This window comes from Rhinatrema bivittatum, chromosome 2 (genome assembly GCF_901001135.1).
Source record: "Rhinatrema bivittatum chromosome 2, aRhiBiv1.1, whole genome shotgun sequence".
Taxonomy (NCBI): Eukaryota; Metazoa; Chordata; class Amphibia; order Gymnophiona; family Rhinatrematidae; genus Rhinatrema; species Rhinatrema bivittatum.
In genome coordinates, this window is record NC_042616.1 from 690533255 (window position 1) to 690557626 (window position 24372).

The 24372-nt window shown below is 43.4% G+C and overlaps 1 protein-coding gene across 1 annotated transcript in view; it reads left to right on the forward strand.

The window, feature by feature from the left end:
• Positions 1-24372, forward strand: part of LOC115085500 (carbonic anhydrase 2-like) — a 50914-nt gene that overhangs the window by 20524 nt on the left and 6018 nt on the right. The window contains exons 4-7 of the mRNA XM_029591603.1: positions 16054-16172; positions 18171-18263; positions 18563-18625; positions 22490-22645. Of these exons, the coding sequence (XP_029447463.1) occupies positions 16054-16172; positions 18171-18263; positions 18563-18625; positions 22490-22645 (431 nt within the window). The remainder of the gene's footprint in view (positions 1-16053; positions 16173-18170; positions 18264-18562; positions 18626-22489; positions 22646-24372) is intronic.

Here is a 24372-nt window from a genome sequence, read left to right on the forward strand (position 1 = left end):
AAGTTGTGCGCGCCGGCACCCTGCCAACACGCGATCCTCCGATACAGCGGCAAATGGCCGCTGTGCCAGTGGCCTCTGGCCCCGCCCCCACCCCGCCCCTTTTTTGAAGCCCCGTGACACACGCGTCCTGGGGCTTTCTAAAATAGGCCCGGTGCGCGAAACCCCACCAAAAAATTCAGCCTGCAAGCATTGGTGTTTCCGCCCGGGAAAAAGAAGACATTGGTGGCAGTGGAAAGTGCAATCTTCTCACCGGCCAATATCATTTTGAAACCGAGAACAGCTCCTCCGTGATGTCTTCTCTCTCCCCTCTTTCTTCCTCCACTGCCAGGGCCTGAGTGGTACACACCCCGCCCCCAGCAGGGGAGGAGGGAAGAGGGAGGACACCATAGAAGAGCTCTTCTTTGTTTTAGGATGATAGGAGCTGGTGAGGAGGGAGATCCAAAGGGAGCGGGGAGGGACTGAACCAGGGGTCACTGGGTGTGGAATGAATTAGGGTGCATGTAAGGTTTGGGAGGAGGGAATGGGTGAACTAGGGAAAGTGAGGGGTTGCCGGGGGAGTAGGGGAAAGGCTTCTCCACTGCCCCAACAGCAATCCCACCTCTCCCTCCCCCATCCACCTTTTCTCCTTCCAGTCTCTCTCCACCCTTGTCCCCTACAGCCTGCCTCTACCTCTCCTCTCTCTTTGGCTTCCTTTCTCCACCACCTCCTCTGTTTCATCCCCTCTCCTCCTTACCCCTGCTCCCCCACACCACCTGTTGCTCTTTCTGCTCCTTCCAGCAAAAGCCCAGAAGGACCAAGATAGTCCCATAGTCTGTTTATGGCTGCAGAGTCTTCGTTTTTCTTGAAGGCAGCCTCTCTTCCTGGCCCCCATGCATCTTCGATCCTCTTTCCCTCCTGCCTCCCCTTCAGCCTCTTCCTCTTTTCTCTTCCGCATCCCACCTCTCTCCCTATCCCCATTCCTTGCTCTCTTCCCATCTCCCCATTCCCCATCTCCCTTCCCTCCCCCCCCCCCCCGAAAAAAGACACCGGCTCAGCGGCTCCAACATACCACATTATGTGGGCCCTACCAAGCCTTTGTCATCTTTCTTGTGTTGGGTGTTTAACACTACAGCCCTCACTCTTGGTACTTGATTTTTTTCTCCATGCAATTCAGAATAGTCACTTAATACTGACATTTTTGTTAGTAATGCTGTTTTTTTTTGTCTTTTTCTTCTTTACTACTATATCTGTTTTTTTGTTTTAATAGCATCAAACATTTATTTGGTCCTGGAATGAAAGATTGTACCCTGATTTATGCGAAGATTGTTGTCCGATAGCATGAGAAACTGTGAATGTAATGTGAAAAAACTGCAGTGGTTCCCCCAACCGGAAGGCCCTGGGTTTAGTGCAGGTCGCGGTAAGCTGAAGGTTTTCAGATAACTCTGTCCCAGCTTAGCGTGGTTCTCCTGCGTCTGAGCCAACTCTGGTTTGGCCAAGATTCAAATACCGATTTGATGCCAGAAGGCATAAGTCAGGTGAGAGAATTCCTTAATTCACAGGCTCTCACTCTTCCCACCTGCTATCTGGCATTAAACTGGCTGCGACAGAAAATTAGAGTGCGCTTCTTTTAAAATGGTGTGAGCCGAGCAAAGCTTTTCCACCCTAGACAAGTTTAGTATTTTGAATCCAAAAATATTCATTAGCGCTCAGCCATTAATCCTGGTGTGAAGCGTTCAAATCCTTGCAACCGTCACAGTTTTAAGCAGGGCACAACATTTCATCTAAATGAATATATTGAGGGTCATTTTCAACAGTGTGCATAAATAGTACATACCCAGTTGCACAGTTTGTATAATAACCGTGACTGTCTGCACTGAAAGTACGTGCAGATCCCTCCTTTTCTTTTTGTTTTTTTTTCCAAATGGAGGGATTTGCCTAGTTTTCGCACCTATTTTATAACAGTATGCATAGTGATTACGTGAGAAATAATTGTAATCCTTGAACAACTCTGAGTTTATGCACAGAGGCAGGTATTTTTATAACACGCTCGCGTACTCCGCTTCTGGAAATACTCTTGCACGTGCTTTATGGTCACTGGTTTGCCATCCCATCCAAAAACTGCAGGCAAAGAACAAGTACGATTTTCACCTCCGCAGCTTGGCTAGCAAGGGTAAAAGCAGGTTTGTAGGTTGCATGTACGCAGTTTACAAAATACTTGAGAGCATTCTTCTCAGCCCTACCCCGGAAAGCCCTTGAAACCTTTTTATTGATTTATTTATTTATTTTTCCCAGCTTGCATAGATGTATGCACAAAATACTTCAATGTGAGTTGTTTGTAAGTTCATGTACACTTCTGACCTTCTGAAAATTTTGCATGAAGGCTACATACACAAGAATATCATAATTTTTATTTTATTTTATTTTTTTTTTAGACTTATAGCCCCCATGTAACGCTTTGAAAATTGACCTCTAAAAATGCTAAAGCAAGCACACAGAACATGTTTCACGGATGTAGCTGCCTCCTCTGGAGTTGCCCTGGCATTGGTAGAGAATGCTATGTGCCTACTAAAAGCTGGCCATGTCTATGCATCTCCTCCCTTATGGAGGGGGTTTACAGCCAGCACGGTCCTGATAGGATGTTAGTTTAGTGTTTAGAGCAGGGGTGGGCAATTCCAGTCCTCGAGGGCCACAAACCTGTTGAGGTTTTAGGATATCCTAATGAATATGCATGACATAGATTTGCATACAACTGAGGCAGAGTGCATGCAAATCTCTCTCAATCATATTCATTAGGGATATCCTGAAAACCAGACTGGTTTGTGGCCCTCGAGAACCGGAAGTGCCCACCCCTGGTTTAGAGTCCTGGATCTGCGCTTCCCAAAACTTCAGCCAGCCCAGCGCTCCGCAGTGCAGCTGCTCAGAAACCTGGATTTGACCAAGTACCATAAACAGGATTTTAAAGAAACAACGTTTTGTCCACAGCATTTGAAAACTAGTTTGACAGATCTTGCTTCTTAGTTTTGCTGCGCTATGATACTGCTCCTGCCTGTAAAGTTGTCTGTACTGGATCCTGCCAGTTTCTTTAGAATAAATCTTACCAGCTTCACTCTTCTGATTCCTTCCAGGACAGGTGTTTCTCTCCTTGTTTGAATTCAAAACAACTCTCTCTCTCTCCTTTGTAATCTTAAAACATATACTACCTCTTTTTTTGTCCACAAGTACTGGGAACCCTACCATTTATAAGTCTAGCATTCGGGGCTGGAGCAGGACCCGGTGAAGTAATGAAATGGCAGCTTTTCTCTCTCCTACGTGCACACACACATACGTATAAAATTATATCTATATGTGATTTTCTACGCAGAGAGAGAGGGGCTCTGTGGAGGTTTTTTTGTTCCCAGCTGAGTGTTGTGCCAGTGTCCATTTCTTAACTCTCAGCCCTTCATCTGCCCTCCCCTTCTTGCCTCCTGGGTTCTGCACATTGCTCACCCTCTCTCCCCCAGCCTTCCTAGTGCAATTGATGCATCAATAACTCAGTAAATAAATAGGTACCAACCCTTTTCTTTTCCCTCCCCAACTAGCCTCTGCCATTTTTCCTTCTGCTTCTCTCTTGTGCCAGTCGCTTCTGCTTCAGTTTTTCTTTTAGTGTTTGTGTTTTATTCTCAGGTTCCTTCATTTAGATTTTCTGTCCATTTTTCTTTTTCATTTTCTGTGCTATTAATTTCTTCTTTTATTTATTTAACAGCATCTCTTAATCACTTTACGGATTAAAAATCACCCAAAGCGATGAACAAAATAAAGCAGGCAGTATAATGCAAATCAGATATACAGTGCCAAAACTCATTCCCAAATATCTTTCATAACACAGGATCTGCAAAGCTTAAATTTGGGCTTAGATGGAAATACCATTACCTTCAAACCTCAGCCAAGTTTTTTAAATTTTTGTGTGAAATTTTTGTCTCTTGCAAAACCATTCGGCTTCCCTTCTTCATATTTGTTACCTCTTCCTCTTCCCCTCTGTGCCTGCACCATAGCTTTTTCTTTGTTTTCCTACCTTGACTGCTTTAGATCCTCTTTCTTAGCTTTACTGTCTCTGCCACCTCTCATCCTCCATCTTTCTTATCCCATCACCTTTTCGTCTCTTCCTGTTCTCTCCCCTGCTTTTCACCTCCACTTTTGCCCTCCTTCTTTTCCCCTCCTTTTCCACTCACTCACTCATCTTCTCCTGTTCCTCTCCCCGGCCCCCCCCCCCTTTTTTTATATTAATTTTCTACCTACTTGCTGCCAGCCCCGTGTGCATCAGCTCCTACTTCGGCTGCTAGCTTTAGCTCCTGCCGGCCCCGTGCATGCATGGCTCTGCTTCCGTCTGGTTGTGGGCTGTTCCCTCCTGCTGGTGCTTGTCCTTAGCCGTCACTTGCCAGGGCTGCGTGGGCTGCTAGGGTGTCTGACCGCCGCCAGGCCAGGTTCGTTTGCACTGTCCTGAAGACTGCACAGCGCAGTTAAAATAGCACCGTGATGCTGTACGTAGAGATTTGGCTCTATCGATAGATGCTAAATAGCGTAAGCGGGAAGGGGAAGGAGGTGACAGAGCAAAAATGCCACAGGGAGATAAAGAGGGAATTGGTGCAAAGGCAGAAGGACAAGGAGCACAAGCAGATGTGAGGCAGAGAACAGTAGATATGAAGGAGAGGAGCACAAGAGAAAGGAGGAGAAGAGGACAACAGTAGGAAAGAAAGAAAGCAAGGAATTACACAACTTGTCTTACAATTCTAGTACAAAATACTAGGGATGTGAATTGGGCTACGGACGATTGAAAATATCGTACGATATTTTCCAAATCGTCAGAAATTGGGGGCTCCCCCAAAACGATAGGAAAACCCCACGATATTGTTCATGGGGGTTCTCTTATTGTTTTGGGGGAGGGCGGGAAAAACGGCACACAAAAATAACCCCTAAACCCACCCCAACCCTTTAAAACTAATCCCTTAGCTTCCCCCCCCCCCAAAAAAAATTTTTTTTTACAGGTACCTGGTGGTCCAGTGGGGGTCCCGGGAGCGATCTCCTGCTCCCTGGCCGTCAGCTGCCACTAATCAATATGGCTTCGATGGCTTTTGCCCTTAGCATGTGACAAGGTATCCATGCCATTGGCCGGCCCCTGTCACATGGTAAGAGCACTGGATGGCCTACGCCATTTTTAAAGATGGCACCGGCCATCCAGTGCTCCCTCCACAGACCACACTGGAGCAGAGCAGGTTCTGGCAGAGTTTTAGGCATTGACGGAGCAGGCACAAGGGGACTCCGTAGATCGGGAACAAGATTCTCAGGAACAAGGCTTTAAAAACAGAAGTCTCCCGGAGGCTTGCACTGCAGATGAGAAGAAGGCCTTGTACTACGAGGCGCCCTACACAGCCTCTCCGGGGCTGGTCATGAACCACGACATAGCACACCAGGAAAGGTGGACAGACGAGGGACTTGGGAATTGGATGAAGAGCTGAAGTTGAGACGGACTAAGTCAAGACAGGAACATCGGACATCAGGAACATGGCACCTCAGGACTTGGGACATCAGGACATCTGAACACGGAACACCTGGAACATCAGGAACAGAAGACAGGTGATGAGGGAGCTCCGATAAGGGATGAGACCAGGGACATCAAGGAGACGAAGTTTAGGAACACGAAGAACATGGAACGAAGATCCATCAAGGCACAGGAGACCACAGAAGACCTGGATCGGAAGGAAGAACACAGACACTGAGCAAACCCGATCCGAAGGCACTGAGGAATGGCAGCAAGGCCCTTTTACAGGGCTGAAGCAGACTAGAATGGATGACATCATCATTTATTTATTTATTTATTTAAAGGCTTTTATATACCGGAGTTCATGCACTAGTGCATACCACTTCGGTTTACACAGAACAAGGAACAGAAAATTACATCAAACAGATTGAACAATTAAACAAATATACAATTACATCCAACGATTGGGTATAAATAACATGGCTAACTTAGTAGGAACTTAGAGTTTGAGGTAAAGGAGAGAAATAGTACCAAGTGGTAACAGAACAATGTTAATAGCTAAATAATAAATATAAATAGTAAATACAAATTCTTATAATAAATACAGGTGATTACAGTCTTCATGAAAAGTTTACGTCTACAGAATAGGGTTAAGTAAATAAGAACTGGCGGTTATTTCTATAGGAGTGAAGACTTCAAAAACTGAGGTTACATCTGGATTAAGAGGTATTGGTGTAGCATGCTCAAATATTTAATGATTTGGAATTGTGAGACCAAGGATAAAAATTAGGAGTTGTTTGATATGATTATAAAAGCGAGAATGATTCAAGTTCTGGGACTTGGTTCTGAGCTAGACCTTTAAGTGTAGGCTTTTGTAAAGAGCCAGGTCTTGAGTTTCTTTTTGAATGTTCTAGTACACGTTTCGAGGCGAATGTCCGTGGGGAGGGCATTCCAATGAAGGGGGCTGGCAGTCGAGAATGCACGTTTCTTGAGTGAGGACTTGGCTGAAGGTACGTGTAAGGTGCCTAAGTATCTGTTTCTGATTGGTCTTGAAGACTCGTGTAGGCGAAGTGGAAGGCTTAGATCTAGCGACGTTTGTGAATGGATGTTCTTGTGTGTTATAGTTAGCACTTTGAAAATGATTCTGGATCTGATGGGGAGCCAGTGTAAGTGTTTTAGTATGGGTGTTATGTGTTCACTTCTGCTGGTGTTAGTAAGAATCCTTGCGGCGGAGTTCTGCAACATTTGTAGAGGTTTTGTGGTAATGGTTGGAAGGTCTATAAGCAGAGAGGGCCGCAGGGCTTTTCCCACTGCTGGCCCTTTAAAAGTAAAGGAGAGGTGCACGCCCGTGCCTATGGGGAAGCCAGGAAGAGGCAGACACGCTATGGCGTCTCTGCTGCGTGGAGAGCCAGAGGAGAAGCGGCTCCCTGCCATGAAGACGGAAGAAGAGACAGGCGCCGGCAAGGACGGCTTCCCTGCTGTCAGAGGACCGCAGCAGCAAAGAAAAATAGTTAACATAGTGAAGTAGGGCATTAACACTGTTTTTATGTTTGTTATCTAAAGGAGGAAGTGCAGAGGTGAGATTATAAGACTGAGAAACAAAAAGTAAGAAAGTGATGTGGACAGTAATGTAAAAGCAAAAATACAGAACAAATCTATTGTTCTGTTTTCAGCAAATAAAGGGTTGGGGAAGACCAACAGATAGCTGACAGTGTGTGTGTGTATATATATATATATATATATATATATATACACACATAGTAATGATGGCAGAAAAAGAGCAAATGGTTCTTATGGTAGTAACTGCCACTCCATGCAGTTATCCCCAAGCCTTACGATAATCCATAAAACACGACTGCTAGCAACATTTTTACTTGGTGATGAGCCGCCTTGAAAATTCAGAAAATTATGGACTCTGCTGCAGAAGCAGTCCTGTGCTTTTTCCCTTATATCTGCGTATCAAGACCCCAGACCATAAAAGGGCCCATGATAGATTCCAAATCCAATTCCCCTTCTCCCCCTCCCCTGCCATCGAAGCAGATAGCGATGTGCAGTTGCGTCAGAGCATTAAGGCTTATTGGCTAAGGGTAGTAATCTCTGTACCTGCTGCTCCAGCAATTTACCCCATGCATGCTCTTCTTTATCAGAAAGATGAAAAGATGGAATCGGTGAAAAATGGACTTTATTGAAACTTGCCCGACTCTGGCCGAGTTTATTGAAAGTTTCAATAAAGTCCATTTTTCACCGATTCCATCTTTTCATCTTTCTGCTGTTCGCTACATTGGATCGGTTACCGGTTTGTTTTCTTGGACCGTGCTCTTCTTTATCTCCATCCTTTAACTTTTAAGGATACACAGTGTTTATCCCATGCCTCTTTGAATTCTCCTTCAGAATGGTGTTTAAAATCATGAGAGGTCTAGAACGGGTAGATGTGAATTGGTTATTTACTCTTTCAGATAATAGAAAGACTAGGGGGCACTCCATGAAGTTAGCATATCGCACATTTAAAACTAATCGGAGAAAGTTCTTTTTTACTCAACGCACAATTAAACTCTGGAATTTGTTGCCAGAGGATGTGGTTAGTGCAGTTAGTATAGCTGTGTTTAAAAAAGGATTGGATAAGTTCTTGGAGGAGAAGTCCATTACCTGCTGTTAAGTTCACTTAGAGAATAGCCACTGCCATTAGCAATGGTAACATGGAATAGACTTAGTTTTTGGGTACTTGCCAGGTTCTCATGGCCTGGATTGGCCACTGTTGGAAACAGGATGCTGGGCTTGATGGACCCTTGGTCTGACCCAGTATGGCATTTTCTTATGTTCTTATGTTCCAAGCACCCACTTCCCTCTCCATGAAGACATATTTCCTGATATTGGGTCTGAGACGTTCTCCCCCACCCCGGAGTTTCATTTTGTAACCCCCTAGTTCTACTGATTCCTTTCCAATGGAAAAGGTTTGACGTTCATGCATCATTAAAACTTTCCAGGTATCTGAAGGCATGCATCACATCTCCCCTGTATTTCTTCACTTCCAGGGTATACATATTTAGATCCTTCAGCCTCTCCTCATAAGTCTTCCATAAAGACACCTTACCATTTTGGTCACCCTTCTCTGGACCGACTCTATCCTTTTTGAGATACGGGTTCCAGAACCAAACACAATACTCCAGGTGAGGCCTCAAGAATCTGTACAGGGGCATTATCTCCTCCTTTTTCTTACTGGGTATTCCTCTCCCTTATGTAGCCCAGCATTCTTCTGGCTTTAGCTGTGGCCTTGTCACATTGCTTCGCAGTTTTCAGATTCCCAGACACTATCACCCCAAAATCCTTCTCTTGGTCTGTGCACATCAGTCTTTCACCCCCGCCCCCATCACATACAGCTCTTTTAGATTACTGGATCCCAGATGCATGACTCTGCACATCTTGGCATTGAATCCCAGCTGACAATTCTTCAACTACTCTTCAAGCTTTCTTAAATTACTTTTCATGTTCTCTAATCCAGAGTGGACATGCCTGAAGGTGTAGAGAGAAAGAAAAGTGATTTAAGAAAGCTTGAAGAGTGGTCAAAGATGTGGCAGCTGGGATTCAATGCCAAGAAGTGCAGAGTCCTGCATCTTGGATGCGGTAATCCAAAAGAGCTGTATGTGATGGGGGTGAAAGACTGGTGTGCAGGACCAAGAGAAGGATCTTGGGATTAACAGTGTCTGGCAATTTGAAGATGGTGAAGCAGTGTGACATGGTGATAGCTTTGTATATATGATCCAGGGGTAGAGACCTCTATAGTTGCAGAGGAGAGGGTTTGCATGGAACTAGCACAACTGATGGTGGCCAAGGCAGTGGGGCCAGATGGAATATATCCAAGTCTGACTGCTTGTCTGACAGTGCTGTTCATTAAATCTTGGGGAGATCAAGTGATTCCAGGGCACTGGCTATAGCGGATGCTTTCCCTGTTCATGAAAGTGGAAATAGAGAGGGCTGGTAACCACAGGCCAGTCACTCTAATATTGGTGATGGGTAGATTAATGGAGTCACTACTGAAAAAGAAGATAGAGGAATATCTTGAATTTTGGCAGATTAAAGGATCCAAGGTAGCATAGGAAGACCATGCCAAACAAATCTGAATTTCTTTTCCTGGATAACCAGAGAATAAGATTAGAGCATGTGCTAAATGTTGTGTACTGGGATTTCAACAAGGCTTTTTTGACAGTGTTCCACACAGAAGGAACATAAGTAAGCAGAACAGTTCAGGGGTGGTTCTAAGGTAGAAAATTTAGGTTAAGATCTGGTTAAAAGATAGGCAACAGTGGGTAGTGGTAAATGGAATTCATTGGAAGGAAAGGAGTCATTGGAGTGTCTCAGGGACCAGTTCTGTTAAATATTTTCATAAATAATATTGAAAAGGGGTTGGTAGAAAATGTTTTGGGGTTTTTTTCAGATATTGGTCTGCAACAGAGTGGATACTCCAGATAAAGTAGACACAATGACAAACGATCTAAGAAAACAGGAACAGTAACTTTAAAACGAGCATGCTGGTATTTTAAATCATGCGTGCATACATGATTTAAAATATGTCTGCTGCGCATATATGCCTCTAATTTTAAGCGATTAGTTGAGCAAACGTATTTTGCGTATCTTCCTTAGGACTTTGTCAGCTTTAATGCATGCAGGTAAGGGGAGTTTAAAACATGCTCATGTGAAGGCCATTCCCAGTTTTACCAATTAGTCCACTAGTTTGCCCAGTCCAGTCACCCAGTTGTTTTAGGCCTAAACAGAGATTTATGAAGACTTGTACCTCATCAAGGGCAGAAGTAAACATGTGCGGCGAACAGCCTTCCATGTGCCGCAGCTGCCAGATTTAAAATACGGATTTACCCACGTAAATTTTGGCCCCATCCTGGAACACCCATGCCCTGCCCAACTCCTCCCCCTTTTTTTGTTTTGCTCATGTATGTGCATAATTTTTAGGTTTTAAAATATGTGTTGCTCACGTGCGTCTCATATGCAGGCCTTTTTGCACAAGCAATGCTTTTAAAATTCACCCATTGAAAGTGTTTGGGAACTAAAATTCAATGCAAAAAATGTATGGTCATGCATTTTGAGATGCAGAAATGGAAAGTGATTTGCTGAGATGTACCAAACAGGGCAGAGATGTCAGGTTGCTTGTACTTGATTACACTGTTCTGAAACCTACAGGCTATGAGTTTGTGGCAAGAGCTGGAAGAGTTACCGGTCAGTGAGACTCATGGGAATATTTTGGCCAGTTCTGGAGTCTATATACTAAGGGATATAAACAGATTGCAGGCAGGCCAAAGAACTGCTACCAAATGGTACAGAGAGTGTGAAATGAGGCTTAAGGATCTAAATATGTATACCCTAGGAAGGAAAAGGGGATATGTTAGATGCATTTGGATACCTCAAAAGATTTAATGCACAAGAAGCAAGCAGTTTTCAATAGAAAGGATGTTCTAGTACAAGGTATGCTATGGAGATCAAAAGTGGGGTAGTTTTAGGAGTAAGGAAATTTCACAGAAAGCGCTGGGGTACACATGAAACATCACCCCGGTTTTGGAAGCCAAAACTGTAATAGAATTCAAGAAAGAATAGTATTAACAGAAGATCCTTAAATACAAGGATGAGAGAGTAAAGCTTTAGATTGGGTTAGCCTGTATGGTATTGCATCAGGAATGGCAGACATGATGGGTTTTTATTTTCCTAAAGTAGGTAGTTACTACTATGGCCCTATTGGAATTAATTTTTCTGTGATATTTTCAAGGTACCTTTTTGTTCAAGATACATTTTAATTAATCTATTTATTACTGTATGTCGAGAGTATTTTTGGGCCCCCAAAATCAAGATTTATCTGTCACCCATGGATAAGTCAAGGGTAAAACCTAAGGGGCTTATGAAATGATGAAATCATATTAAGAAACAAACCGATAACTTAAGAAAATCACTTTTTTTTATTTTTTAAAATCAGAATAAAGTGTCTCATAAGAAACATCATTTAACAACTTAATGTCCCTGCTGTATGAATCCTTGCCTCCCTCCCTCATGGCTAACCCTGCTATTTGAATCCTTCTCTTTTATTCAAATCCTTCCGATTCTTCATTGTCTGAATGTCCGAATAAATCATGGAACTGTTCTTTGGTGATGCCATCAGAGTAAATGTTGTCTTCGCTGTCTCCATCGTTGAATATTCAGCGATGGCATCTTCTGATCCATCCATAGCATTGCTAATGCCGCATTTCAGGAATGACGACTTGACAATTTCTGGTGGAATTGACTCCCAGGCATCCTTTACCCATTTCGCTACCAAATCAATGTCTGTTTTCATCAGGTTTCCTCCTTTTGTTAACTTTGCTTGACCAGAACACATCCATTATTGCTACATATGCCGCAATTGGTCCTTGAAAGGCTTGTTGAGACAGACATCTAACAGCTGGAGCATTGATGTCAGACCTCCTGGAATTATTGCTGATGTAAACCGGAGTGATTTGTAGTCCCTACAAGAACTTCGGTATATAAAAATTAAAAATAAATAAATAAATAAATAAATGTGATCCCCATTTTCTTTGCATCGTCCTTTTGCGATGGAGAAGGTACAGAGAAGGGCGAACAAAATGATAAAGGAAATTGAACAGCTCCCCTATGAGGAAAGACTAAAGAGGTTAGGACTTTTCAGCTTGGAGAAGAGATGGCTGAGGGGGGATATGATAGAGGTGTTTAAAATCATGAGAGGTCTAGAACGGGCAGATGTCAATCGGTTATTTACTCTTTCAGATAATAGAAGGACTAGAGGGCACTCCATGAAGTTAGCATGTGGCACATTTAAAACTAATCGGAGAAAGTTCTTTTTCACTCAATGCACACTTAAACTCTGGAATTTTTTGCCAGAGGATGTGGTTAGTGCAGTTAGTGTAGCTGTGTTTAAAAAAGGATTGGATAAGTTCTTGGAGGAGAAGTCCATTACCTGCTATTAATCAAGTTGACTTAGAAAATAGCCACTGCTATTACTAGCAACAGGTGACTTGGATTGGCCACTGTTGGAAACAGGATGCTGAGCTTGATGGACCCTTGGTCTGACCCAGTATGGCATGTTCTTATGTTCTTATCTTCTGTATATGCACAGAACATATCGCACAGCCACCATTTTGTTCCCTCGTCATCCTTTCAGCCTTTATGATAAACCCAAACAGTTACGCCTGCTGGAATTTTTAAGTTCTTCGGCATCTTTTTCCTCTTGAATATTACCACTGGATGCGGTTTTGTGCCATTTGCCAGGCAAGACAGGACCACAGTGAAATGGGGCTTTCCATGACCATTTGTTTCTACAAGTATGATCTTCTCACAAACATCAACTTCAGTGCGATTGCCAGTCATATCAAATGTCATTGGCATTTCATCCATATTATCAACATTTATTCATAGTGAAATGATTCTTTATTCTCTGCCGAATAATGAATTTATGGTACGAACAGATCTTTTCATCAAGCTCTTTAGGCAGTTTCTGTGAAATCTTTGTGTGCTGGTGAAAGCACAATCCATATCGATTCGTGAACCGCAAACACCAACCAGACGATGCTTTTCTTCTTTTGCCATTTGGAGGGCACAAATCCTAATGCTCAAGCGAGTCACAATGTAGCCTTTCTGTCTACATTCCATTACTCAGTTATTCAAATCCTTTTCCATTCCTTCAAAAGGCACAGTTTTGAAATGTACGGCTTTCTTTGACTTCGGCATTTCTTGCAGCTTTTCTTTATTTTTTCAGCAAACTGAATTTTTCATTAATGTCACATTTTCTTACAGCTACACAATTATTGGCCTCCTTTGCACATTCTATATCCTTCAGTTTCAGCGATGCAGTTTAAAATGCTCTTTTTTTCTTCTCCGTGCCTGTTTTCCAGAGAGTAAGATGTTGTCATTCAAATGGCTGTCCCTGCTGTCTGAATCGTTCCCTCCTTCCCTTCCTCCTCTGTGGCTGCCCCTCCTGTTTGAATCCTTCCCCCCCCTCCCCGCTGCTATCTGGATCATGAAGGCATTTGCCCTTCCTCTTCCCTGTGGTCTCCCAGTGTACCAATAGGACAGCTTGCCCCCTGCCCCCCCCAATCCTCCGGATCCAGTGCTGCCGCTATGAGGATGACAATGAACTTGCGATTGTTCAGGCACATCCTCCTGTCTCCCTCGCAGGGTCCCACTGGCACGCTCTGAACCACGTGGTTCTAAGTGCGCCAGTCAGACCCTGGCTTGGTGGGGGGAGGACTTGCCTGCGCAACGGCAAGTGCTGTCGTACCGGCACTATGTAGATTGAGCCGCCATGCAGAAGATGACCACAATTTTCAGGACTGTTTTTGAGAGTAAAACGTTTCGACTTATATGGTATGTTTTGTTTTTTTATGTTTTTATTTTGTATATTTACTGCTTTTAGTCCTTGATTTAGTTTCACTACCTTTTTTTCCTTTTGGTAAGTTTTTTCTTCAGTCGGTCATTAACACCTGGATTGCAAGACTTTGAGAATTGATATATTGCAATCCTGTCTGGGAGTACTTCGGGCAAAAAGAGTTTGGCAGACAAAGTTGTAAACATATTGGAGACAATTTTCAAACTATCCACACTGGGGGAGAAATCGTGCACACTTTCTTTACCCACTGACTTCGCACCAGTTCTCAAAGTGACTGCATATATATTTTCTTGTTAAAGTGCCACGGGTACAAAGTCACTTGCACTCACTTTTCGTGCAGGTAGAATTTGACTGGAAAAGGCCAATAGTAGATATGAAAATATAAATCTGTGTGCATGCTTATACTCTCCAGAGGTAAAAACACCCCGGGAACACCTCCTCTCAGGGTGGGTAGGCGATCTTCAGCCAGCCAGTTTCTGAGAATAGAATGATTTATACTTGCAGAAATCACTTTGAAAATTGCCCCTACCCCCAATAAAATTGTTCTGCACCTAGAAAACATGAAGACACATAATGCAAATTTGTTTTCTAAATCTCTAAGATATCAGAGCAATACAGATCATGAGCCACATAAATCGATTTGTATGCTCGAGTTATCTATGTAATTTTTTTTTAAGAGGAGGGAGGGATGCTAGAGGTGGAGAATGAGAGAAACTTTCATAAATTATGTCCTGTATGCTGTTAGCATATGGTCTCCTTAGATCCTGGTAGCTTTTTTTTATAACCATGCATTTTCAAAAATTACTTGATGCTTTTTACTGGGTTAAATACTATTTACACATTCAGGCCGATGCGATTATTGGGCGCTCAGGTCAGCACACCGCTTAACACGTGGCTGGATGTGCGTTTTGGACATGGTAGACTTACACCTGATGCAGTACGGGGATTAGCGTGTCCAAAACTTGTGTCTAATCAAGTGCGTAGCTAATAGTGCTCAACACATGCAAATTCCATGTAGATGAGGCTAGTAGCTATTACCTTACAATGCTAAAAATTGCCGTGTGGCCAAGGCACCTAATTTAACACGTCAAATATAACCCCTGCCTGGAAGCAAAAAAATCCTGCTTTCTGTGAGTCCTCCTATTAGTATCATCGCGTCTCAGTAGGAGGACTCACAGAAAGCAGCATCCCCAAGTTCTGGCCCGATTGAAGGAGTGAATAAATTAATATTAAGTGTTGGGCATTTGATATTAATTTAATCATCCCTTCACTTACTGCTGATTGGTAAATTCACTGTCATATGTCAGAGGAAGGACCAATCCCCTTTTAGAAGAAACAGCCCTGCCGGGAGGCTTGGAGAGAGAGCTCTGGCCAGGCTGTTGTGGACGCACAGCCACTCTCCTGGGTGCCCAATGCAGAATGCTAGGGATGCACAAATTGGGGTAGATTTTAAGATATACGCCCGATTTTATAACATGCGCGAACAGGCACACGCATGTTATAAAATTAGGGGTCGGCGCGCGTAAGGCATTGTATGCGCCGAGCCGCGCTGCCTTCCCCCGTTCCCTCCCAGGCCATTCCGAAATCGGAGCAGCCTTGGAGGGAACTTCCCTACCCCCCAACTCCACCTTCCCTTCCCCTACCTCCCCCGCCCTTTCCCCCCTACCTTTTTCTTTTTTTTAACTTTTTGTTTCAAAACTTACTTCAGCCCTGGGGTGAAGTAAGTTGCGCGCGCCGGCTTACTGCCGGCGCACGATCCCCAGCACAGCAGCAAATGGCTGATGTGTCGGAGGCCGCTGACCCCGCCCATGCCCCGCCCTGGGACTTACATGCGTACCTGGGCTTTACGCGCATCGCTGGGCCTTTTGAAAATAGACCTGGCGCATGTATGACCAGTTAAGTGCATAAATCCTCTGGATTTACGGCATAACCTTTTGAAAATCTGGCCCATTATGCATTGCACATCCCTTTTAGCACAGTAGCTCATTTTCCTATTGCATCAAGCACCCAGGAGATGTGGATGTGCGGGCGTTCAAAAAATGTGTGCCCAGTTTGGATGCACATTTTTTACGTGATAGTATTGCATTGGCCACATTATGTTTTGAAGTAAGGCTTCAATCAATTGGCTTCTATCTAGCATTAACCCATGTTATCTGGTTTGCAGTACTGACAGGAGGATGTCTTAATGGAATCTACAGACTAAAGCAGTTCCACATCCATTGGGGATCCTGTGATGAACATGGGTCCGAGCACACTGTCAATGGAGTGAAGTATTCAGCTGAGGTACCATGTGATCTGCTTTTTACGTGGGGTGTTATTGATACATAGGAGAATATATTCCTGCTGGGTTCCTGTAAGCTGCTTTGATGCTGCTAGCAGCACAGTGTTATAGCCTGAAAATCTGAGTTGAGGGTTTTTTGGGGGTTTTTTTAAGAGTTTTGTATCTGATGATACAAATACGTGAAATGTTGAATTTCCTTTGAAAAAGAAATTGATGCTTCTGTCAGGTTATAAGATTTTGTGTTTAGTGGCCCTTTATTTTCCTGGATCCGACAGAAATAACAAAATTAGGGGGTTATTTTCCAAAGGCTTATCGCCCTTTTTGTGTGTGATAGCATGCAAATTAGATTGGAGGTGGAGTCATGGCAGGGAGGGGGCGGAGTCGGCGGCTTTGCTGCCGGTGATAATGTTACTAACATTATTGTCGCCAGTTGCGAGCCCAATAGCACCACCTTTCATGGTGGCGCTATTCGATGCGAAAGCCGGCAGCCGGCATACCGCGGCCGCTGAAATCCCACCGCCATGGTGCGAAGGCTGCGGGCTTTACCAGGCCCGTCCCCCGTTTTCGCAGGATTCAACATTCTGCGAAGAATGAATCCAGGCCTTAGTGACTTCATCCAACCCACCAAGTGTGTCTGGTCAAGTGTCGGTAGATCTGTTTTTGTGGGTTTTTTTCAGATTGGAGATTTAGGGCCTCATTTTCTAAAGTATCGCTACCCCGAAACGGGGGGCGGACCTGCGCTAGCCGGCAGCGATCGCACCGCCGCGGTGCAATCGCTGCCGGTTTCGCACCCAATAGCGCCACCATAGAAGGTGTAGCTATTGGGCACGAACTAGGACGCGAAAAGGCACCTACCTTTTCGCCGTCTGCGGCGTCTTCATGGAGTCTGCTCCGGTGATGCCCCGACTCCTCCTCTTCCCGGGCCGACTCCGCCCCCATCCTGGTATCGCACGCGATAAGGGACTTTTCGCGTGCGAGCCACTTGGAAAATGACCCCGTTAGTTATCTTTGTTTATATAACTGTGTTCTCCTGTAAGTAAAGGAATAGTGGTTCCCTATTTATCGTTTATATGTGTTAAGATGCAATAATATGAACTGAACAGGATATACTGGAATGATGGCAGTGACCATTTTTACCCAGATACAACTTTGGTTAAAAAAAAAGATATATTAAAAAATGTATAATATAAAAAATATATTATATTTTTGGTTAAAAATATTAAATATTTGTAATTAATATTTTTAATATTTTTGGTTCAATACATAAAAATATAATATAAAATAATATATATATATATTTTTACCAAAGTTGTATCTGGGTAAAAATAGAGTACACTCCCTGGTACACTGGGACCAATACTATGAAGAATGGATCAATATAAAGGGCAATAGAGTGGAAGATCTAGTCACAGCCTTCTTTGCTCTGCTCTGTCTCCAGGCTCACCTTATCCCTTCATGTTTGTTTATTTTTCTTTAACCATATTTGATTGTGTGCCATATCAGAATATCCATCATAGCGAGATACAATAAAATAGTTTACAACATACAAAAATATAATTAAAAAAAACCAATAAAAGACAAAATTGTAATTGCTCCTGAATGGCAGGAGGAGAAAAACTGCTCTACTCCCTACTCCAGCCTTTCTTACTCTCTCCTCCTATTGTCTGCACTAGGGAGGGACTGAAGCAGGAAGCAGAAGGCTGTTCTCTGCTGAGTAAGATTCAGCCCTGTGGGGAGGCAGCAAATTTTGAGATGTCCTGCTCCCCCCCCCCCCCCCCCCCCCCCCCCCTAATTGTTGCCATCCTAGGCACAGGCCTAATGCATAGTGGCAAAGCCTGGGCAGAAATGTAAAAAAAAAAAATCTGAGCCTAGATTGGAAATGGGTTTGAAAGGTGGTTTCCTTTCCCTCTTTTGTTACATTGATTATGTTTGGGTAAGGTTTAACTATTTAAAAATAACATTAATGGGATGGTACATTTAATTTACTCTTTTGTTTGCAGCTTCACTTGGTACACTGGAATACAAAGTATGGCAGTTTTGGTGAAGCTGCGCAGCACTGTGATGGACTAGCTGTTGTTGGAGTTTTCTTGAAGGTTAGCAAAATCCACTTACTTTTAAACTACAGTATCTCTAATCCGTATTTCACGATTTATGGCTGTACTCTTGGCCTACAATCCTTGGATGTTTACGTGAGATCATGCAGTGTATGTATACTCCTGGAGAAGTTAAGTAGCTGTGCTATGTTGACTGTCCTGAGACAGTTCCATGCTGCTTCATTTTAATATCCATTTCACTGCTGGTGCCCATCATTCGTAGGCCATTTAAAATATTATTTATGTTCACTGAGCCAGTAAGACAGATGGCCATAAATTTCTCATTTTCCATTTTACAGGTAGGAAATGCCAGGCCACAGCTGCAGAAAGTTATTGATGCCCTGGACTCTATTGAAACAAAGGTAATACCAAATAGATAACAAAGAAAAAACTTCAAAAGTAGAAAATTTGTTAATGTCTTATTTACCTTTGAATTTCATTGAGATGTCTCCCAGATATATATATGTGTGTGGATATGGAACTGCAGTCTGCTGATAGCAGCTTACTATTACGTGTCCTGCAGGGTGTTTAGGTCATGCTTCTGAACCAGGATGTCCATTTTAGAACATAAGAAATTGCCATGCTGGGTCAGACCAAGGGTCCATCAAGCCCAGCATCCTGTTTCCTACAGAGGCCAAACCCGGCCCCAAGAACCTGGCAATTACCCAAACACTAAGAAGAACCCATGCCACTAATGCAATTAATAGCAGTGTCTATTCCCTAAGTAAATTTCATTAATAGCCGTTAATGGACTTCTCCTCCAAGAACTTATCCAAACCTTTTTTGAACCCAGCTACACTAACTGCACTAACCACATCCTCTGGCAACAAATTCCAGAGCTTTATTGTGCATTGAGTGAAAAAGAATTTTCTCCGATTAGTCTTAAATGTGCTACTTGCTAACTTCATGGAATGCCCCCTAGTCCTTCTATTATTCGAAAGTGTAAATAACCGAGTCACATCTACTCGTTCAAGTCCTCTCATGATCTTAAAGACCTCTATCATATCCCCCCCTCAGCCGTCTCTTCTCCAAGCTGAACAGCCCTAACCTCTTCAGCCTTTCCTCATAGGGGAGCAGTTCCATCCCCTTTATCATTTTGGTTGACCTTCTTTGTACCTTCTTTTATTGTGGACTGTTGAATATTTCTTTAAAAGTTTGTTGTAGGAAGATTCTTCAGTTTCACAATGGAGAATACTTGCCCAGATCCACACTACGGAGGTAATTTTCAAAAGGATTTAAGCAAGTGAAAGTAGCATTTATCATAGCAATTTTCAAAAGCCCACTCACATAAAATGCGTTCGCACTCGTAAAACCCAGTTTTAAGCACATAAATCCTTTTGAAAATGTCCTTTTAAGCTTTTACTGAGACTATCTTTGGTAGAGATCTTCCTTGAAAATTTGTTTCTTTTTCTGAAGCTAAGCTTATGATATAAATCCATTTTATAATTCACTGTATTTCTGTAAAATCTTTCCGACAAATGTTTACTAAATTTTGCCTCTCTTCCTCATCATACTGGTGAATGTAAGTGAAATGTGGGGTGGTTTTATCATTGCCTTTCTCTGGAAAGGCTCTATCCCTGAATCTATTTTTAATAAATGTTCTCAACCAAAGTATGGAATTGTTATCCATTCCTATTTAACTTAGGGGTAGATTTTCAGAGGTGTCCGCGGGCGTACATGTGCGCGTACTACCCGGCGCTCACACGTGTACGCCCAATTTTATAACATGCAGGCGCATACATGTTATAAAATCAGGGGTCGGCGCATGCAAGGGGGTGCACAATTGTGCACCCTGCGTGCGCCGAGCCACACTGCCTTCCCCGTTCCCTCCCAGGCCGCTCCGAAATCGGAACGGCCTCGGAGAGAACTTCCCTACCTCTCCCGCCCTTTCCCCCCTACCTTTTTTTCTTTTTTTTGTCTTTTGTTGTAAATGTTACTTCAGCCCCGGGGCTGAAGTAAGTTGCGCGCGCCGGCCGACTGCTGGCACGTGATCCCCGGCACAGTGGCAAATGGCCACTGTGCCAGAACCTCTGACCACACCCTGCCCCCTCCCTGTCCCTTTTTGCAAGCCCCGGGACTTACGCGCGTCGCCGGGCCTTTTGAAAATAGGCCCGGCACGTGTAACCTTTTGAAAATCTGGCCCTGTCTGGAGATTATTCAAGTGGTGAGAATACACTGTGATGCAATTCAACTTGAGAGGACAAAGTACAGCGAACAGAAATAGTGATGTGAGATTTTGGAGGGAGAGAAACTCAGTGAAGTGATTAAAAATTGGGAGGTCATTCCAGGCAATAGGTACAACAGCAGAAAAGAATTGCCATCAACCATGGTTACATTATATAATAAGAGAAACTAGGAGCTGAAAGACTGCAGAGCTCAAAGCATGAATATTTTGAAGGATGAGTCAAGATTGTGAAACATTCAGAAAATGTTATGAAGATAGAAATAATATAACCTACGGAAACTGATGCTTTGAAAGAAAGCTATACCATCTGTGTAATGTTTAATAGTTCCAAAGTAATATCCACCCTGTATCGTTTACACATTTTATTGGTAAATCTTATAATTTTTTAAGTCTTTATATAGCTCCTCCACAAGTCCAATCAGCCTTGTAGACGTGTAGGAGGAGAGTCGCAAATTTCTGTATACTTGCTGGATCTGGCTTGAGTAGACTGGTGGCTGGAATAGCAGGGAAGTCAGGGTTCAAATCTCACTTCTCCAACCGACACTTCTTGTGACCTTGGGCAAGTCCCTTTACCTTCCATATACACTTTACAGTATATTTTTACTAAGCTGTGATAATTTCTGTCAGAATTAAAACAAAAAAAAACCAAAACTTGGTTCCTTAGTTTAGAAAATTGTGTGGTGTTTTCCCCAGCAGTAAAATACCATGGTTTAGTGGATCCCATTAAGAGCCCCTCATAATAGGGATGCCATCTTGTTAAAGGGACAGAGTAACTGAAATCCCCCCCCCCCCCCCCTCAGGAAATCATCTCCATCATCCTTAAATCATACCTCTAAAACCTTGTGGCCTAATGGGGACTGGAGTTAACCCTTGGCTTCAGGCCCTGCACCCTCCTAGAGAAAATGGCGCCCCATCATGTGATAGGGACATAAAATGGCACCAGCTGACTGGTTTTCTAGGAGGGTGCAAAATCTAAAGCTAAAGGGGTGCTCTGGGACCCCCTACTCCACCTAGAGAGGGTGGGGGAATTTAGTCAAATGGGTGGCATTAGGAAGGGAGGGTGCTGCTATGCCTCTTTTTTTTTTTTAATTTGGGCACTGGAGCTGCCTCTAGAGGTGCTGGGGAGTAGGACAGGAGGTTCTCACACTTTGGGGGGTGGAGGGGGGGGGGTGGTAGAGGAACTTTGGGCTGCTCTGGCTCTTTAACTTACAGCTCTGGGTCCCTGGGACCCATATTAGCACCTGATGTTCCCCGGGAAAGTGATTTTTCAGGCAAGCTATGTTAATTACCAAGAAATTGCCTAGCAGTGATCTGCTTTATATACATTTTGCATTGCAAAGCAGCTCATAATCAAATTGGCATTATTGAGGTAAAACAGGACACTCTATTGGTATCCAAGGCATTCACTGTGCAGTAAACACCTAATGCTGCTTGGTGAATGACCCCCCCCTTAGACCGTAAGGCCTCTGAGTACAGAGAAATGCCTACTGCACCTGAACGTAGCTCGCCTTGGCCTGTGAATGAACAAGGCATGAGCTAAGTCTAAATAAATAAAATAATAAATCCTTGCTATCCTGTCACCGATGTCATAATGCATTCCAAACATGGCTATGCCCAGGATGCTTAGCAAAACTGCCAAGGAGATGCTTAACATTAGTGATTTGGCAGTAAAATATATCGTTGAGGGAAGGCATTCAGTTTGAAATATTGCACAATACATCTTTCTTTATGACTAACTTCCACCTGTGATTATGCGACCTTTAAAAAGCAAGTTGTTTTACCATCGTCAGATACTGTGATTTCATTAGATGTTTCTCTGACTGTTTGAATATCAGAATTTGTTCTGGGGTTTCTGTTTATCACTGTAATATGTACAGAATCCATATGTGACAAGGAGTGGGTCTTTCACTATTGGACAGGTTCAAAATATGCCTTCTCTGCCCTGATACCTGGAGCTTGCCCTCCTCTCATATTACTGCCCAGCCTCAACTGCTTTACCTGGAAGTGTGTTAAAAGTTAATATTCTTTTCATGTGTTTTAGGGTAAAAGTGCTTCTTTTACAAACTTTGATCCTTCGGGTCTGCTTCCTGCAACCTTGGATTTCTGGACCTATGATGGATCTCTGACCACACCCCCTCTTCTGGAGTGTGTTACCTGGAATGTTCTAAAAGAGCCCATCAGTGTCAGCAAGGAGCAGGTACATCTTCAGTATTTATGTTCAGCACCAGAACTAGAAAAGTCCACAGTTGAGGTTCATGGCAGGGGAGCCATCGTGTCCTCGTATAGCATTATTGGAACAGTATTTTCAGAAATGGTGATGGAGGCTGCTCTGATGAGACAAGCCTGTCATTTGAAAATGTGTTCTAGATAGGGTATGTTTTCATCCATATGCATTGGGGAGATAGTGTCGTTGCCAAATTCATTTCAGCAGCATTTTGAGGGCGTCACCCTTTGTAGCTGGTTAATGGCTGGATAAGATATTTGCTTTAGAAACAGCTACTAAAATGGTTATCATATAGAGCCCGGTTTTTTTTTTGTTTTTTTTTAACAGTGCTTGGAGCTGAAGTCTGCATGTGCAAAGTACATGCAGACTTCAATTGTAATTTTCAAGGTGGGATTTTGCACACCAGTCCGCTTTTGTAAATTTAGCAGTATGAGTGAACTCTGACCCAGTATACACACCCATATTTATGCATGCATGGGAGCATTTGATATTAATTTAATCCTGCTTTAATGCCAGCTTCCAGACAGGGGTTAAATTTGACCTGTTAAAATAGGTGCCTTGGCCACACGGCAGTTTTTAGAATTGTAGGGTAATAGCTACTGGCCTCATCTACATGGAATTTGCATGTGTTGAGCACTATTAGCTATGCACTTCATTTCGGAAAGTACATGCGTCAATGGCTTTCCCACCCTAACTCTGCCCCAGGAACGCCTCTCTCAAGTACACATAAAAGTACACTTGAAACTGCTTCCATGCATACTTTTGTGTGTACAAACCCAGTGTCATTTTCAAAATATCTATATATACATGCCAAACAATGTTTTTTACATGCTTTTGAACATTCACTCCATGGTGCAGAGTTTATCACTAAATTTTGTAAAAGTGATATAAAATGTATGTCAGTCTTTTTTTTTTTTTTTTTCCTTTCATCTTTGATAAGTAGACACTCACCTAGATCTTCAGCAGTAGGCAGTTTAGAAATCTGCTAAATAGGATTTTTGGGAATGGGTGATCAAAGCCCTAAGGTAACCAAAATTATTCAAATAAGTAATACATTAAAACACTTATGTAGAAATGGGAAAAAACAAAAGGGCAATATCTAGAAAGCCAAGTACACTAATGCTCATAATATGGAAAAAAAAGTCCCGGATCTAGAGGTAATCATGGAAGAGGCTGACTTTGATGTAGTGAATTTCATGGAGACGTGGTACATGGAAACCATGACTGGGACAAGATTATTAGCTGCCGTGCGCATGTTATAAAATCCGGGGTCAGCGCGCACAAGGGGGTGCACACTTGTGCACCTTGCGCGTGCCAAGCCCAAGGGGAGCCCCGATGGCTTTCCCCGTTCCCTCCAAAACCGCTTGGAGGGAACTTTTTTTTTGGATCCCCCCCCCACCCCCCGGCCCTACCTAAATCCCCCCCTACCTTATTTGATGGAGTTATGCTTGCCTCTGACAGGTGTAACTTGCGCGCGCCAGCGCTGCCGATGTGTAGGAGGACTTGGGAACACCGCCGCCACGCCCCCCAGCCCCACCCCCGATCTGCCCATTTTCAAATCCCCGGGACATACGCGCGTCCGGGGGCTTCCATGCACCGCCGAGCCTATGCAAAATAGGCCTGGCGCGCACAGGGGTAGGTTTTGAAAATCTACCCCATAGCTTGCACTAACGTGCAAAAATCTGAATATTTCAACTGTG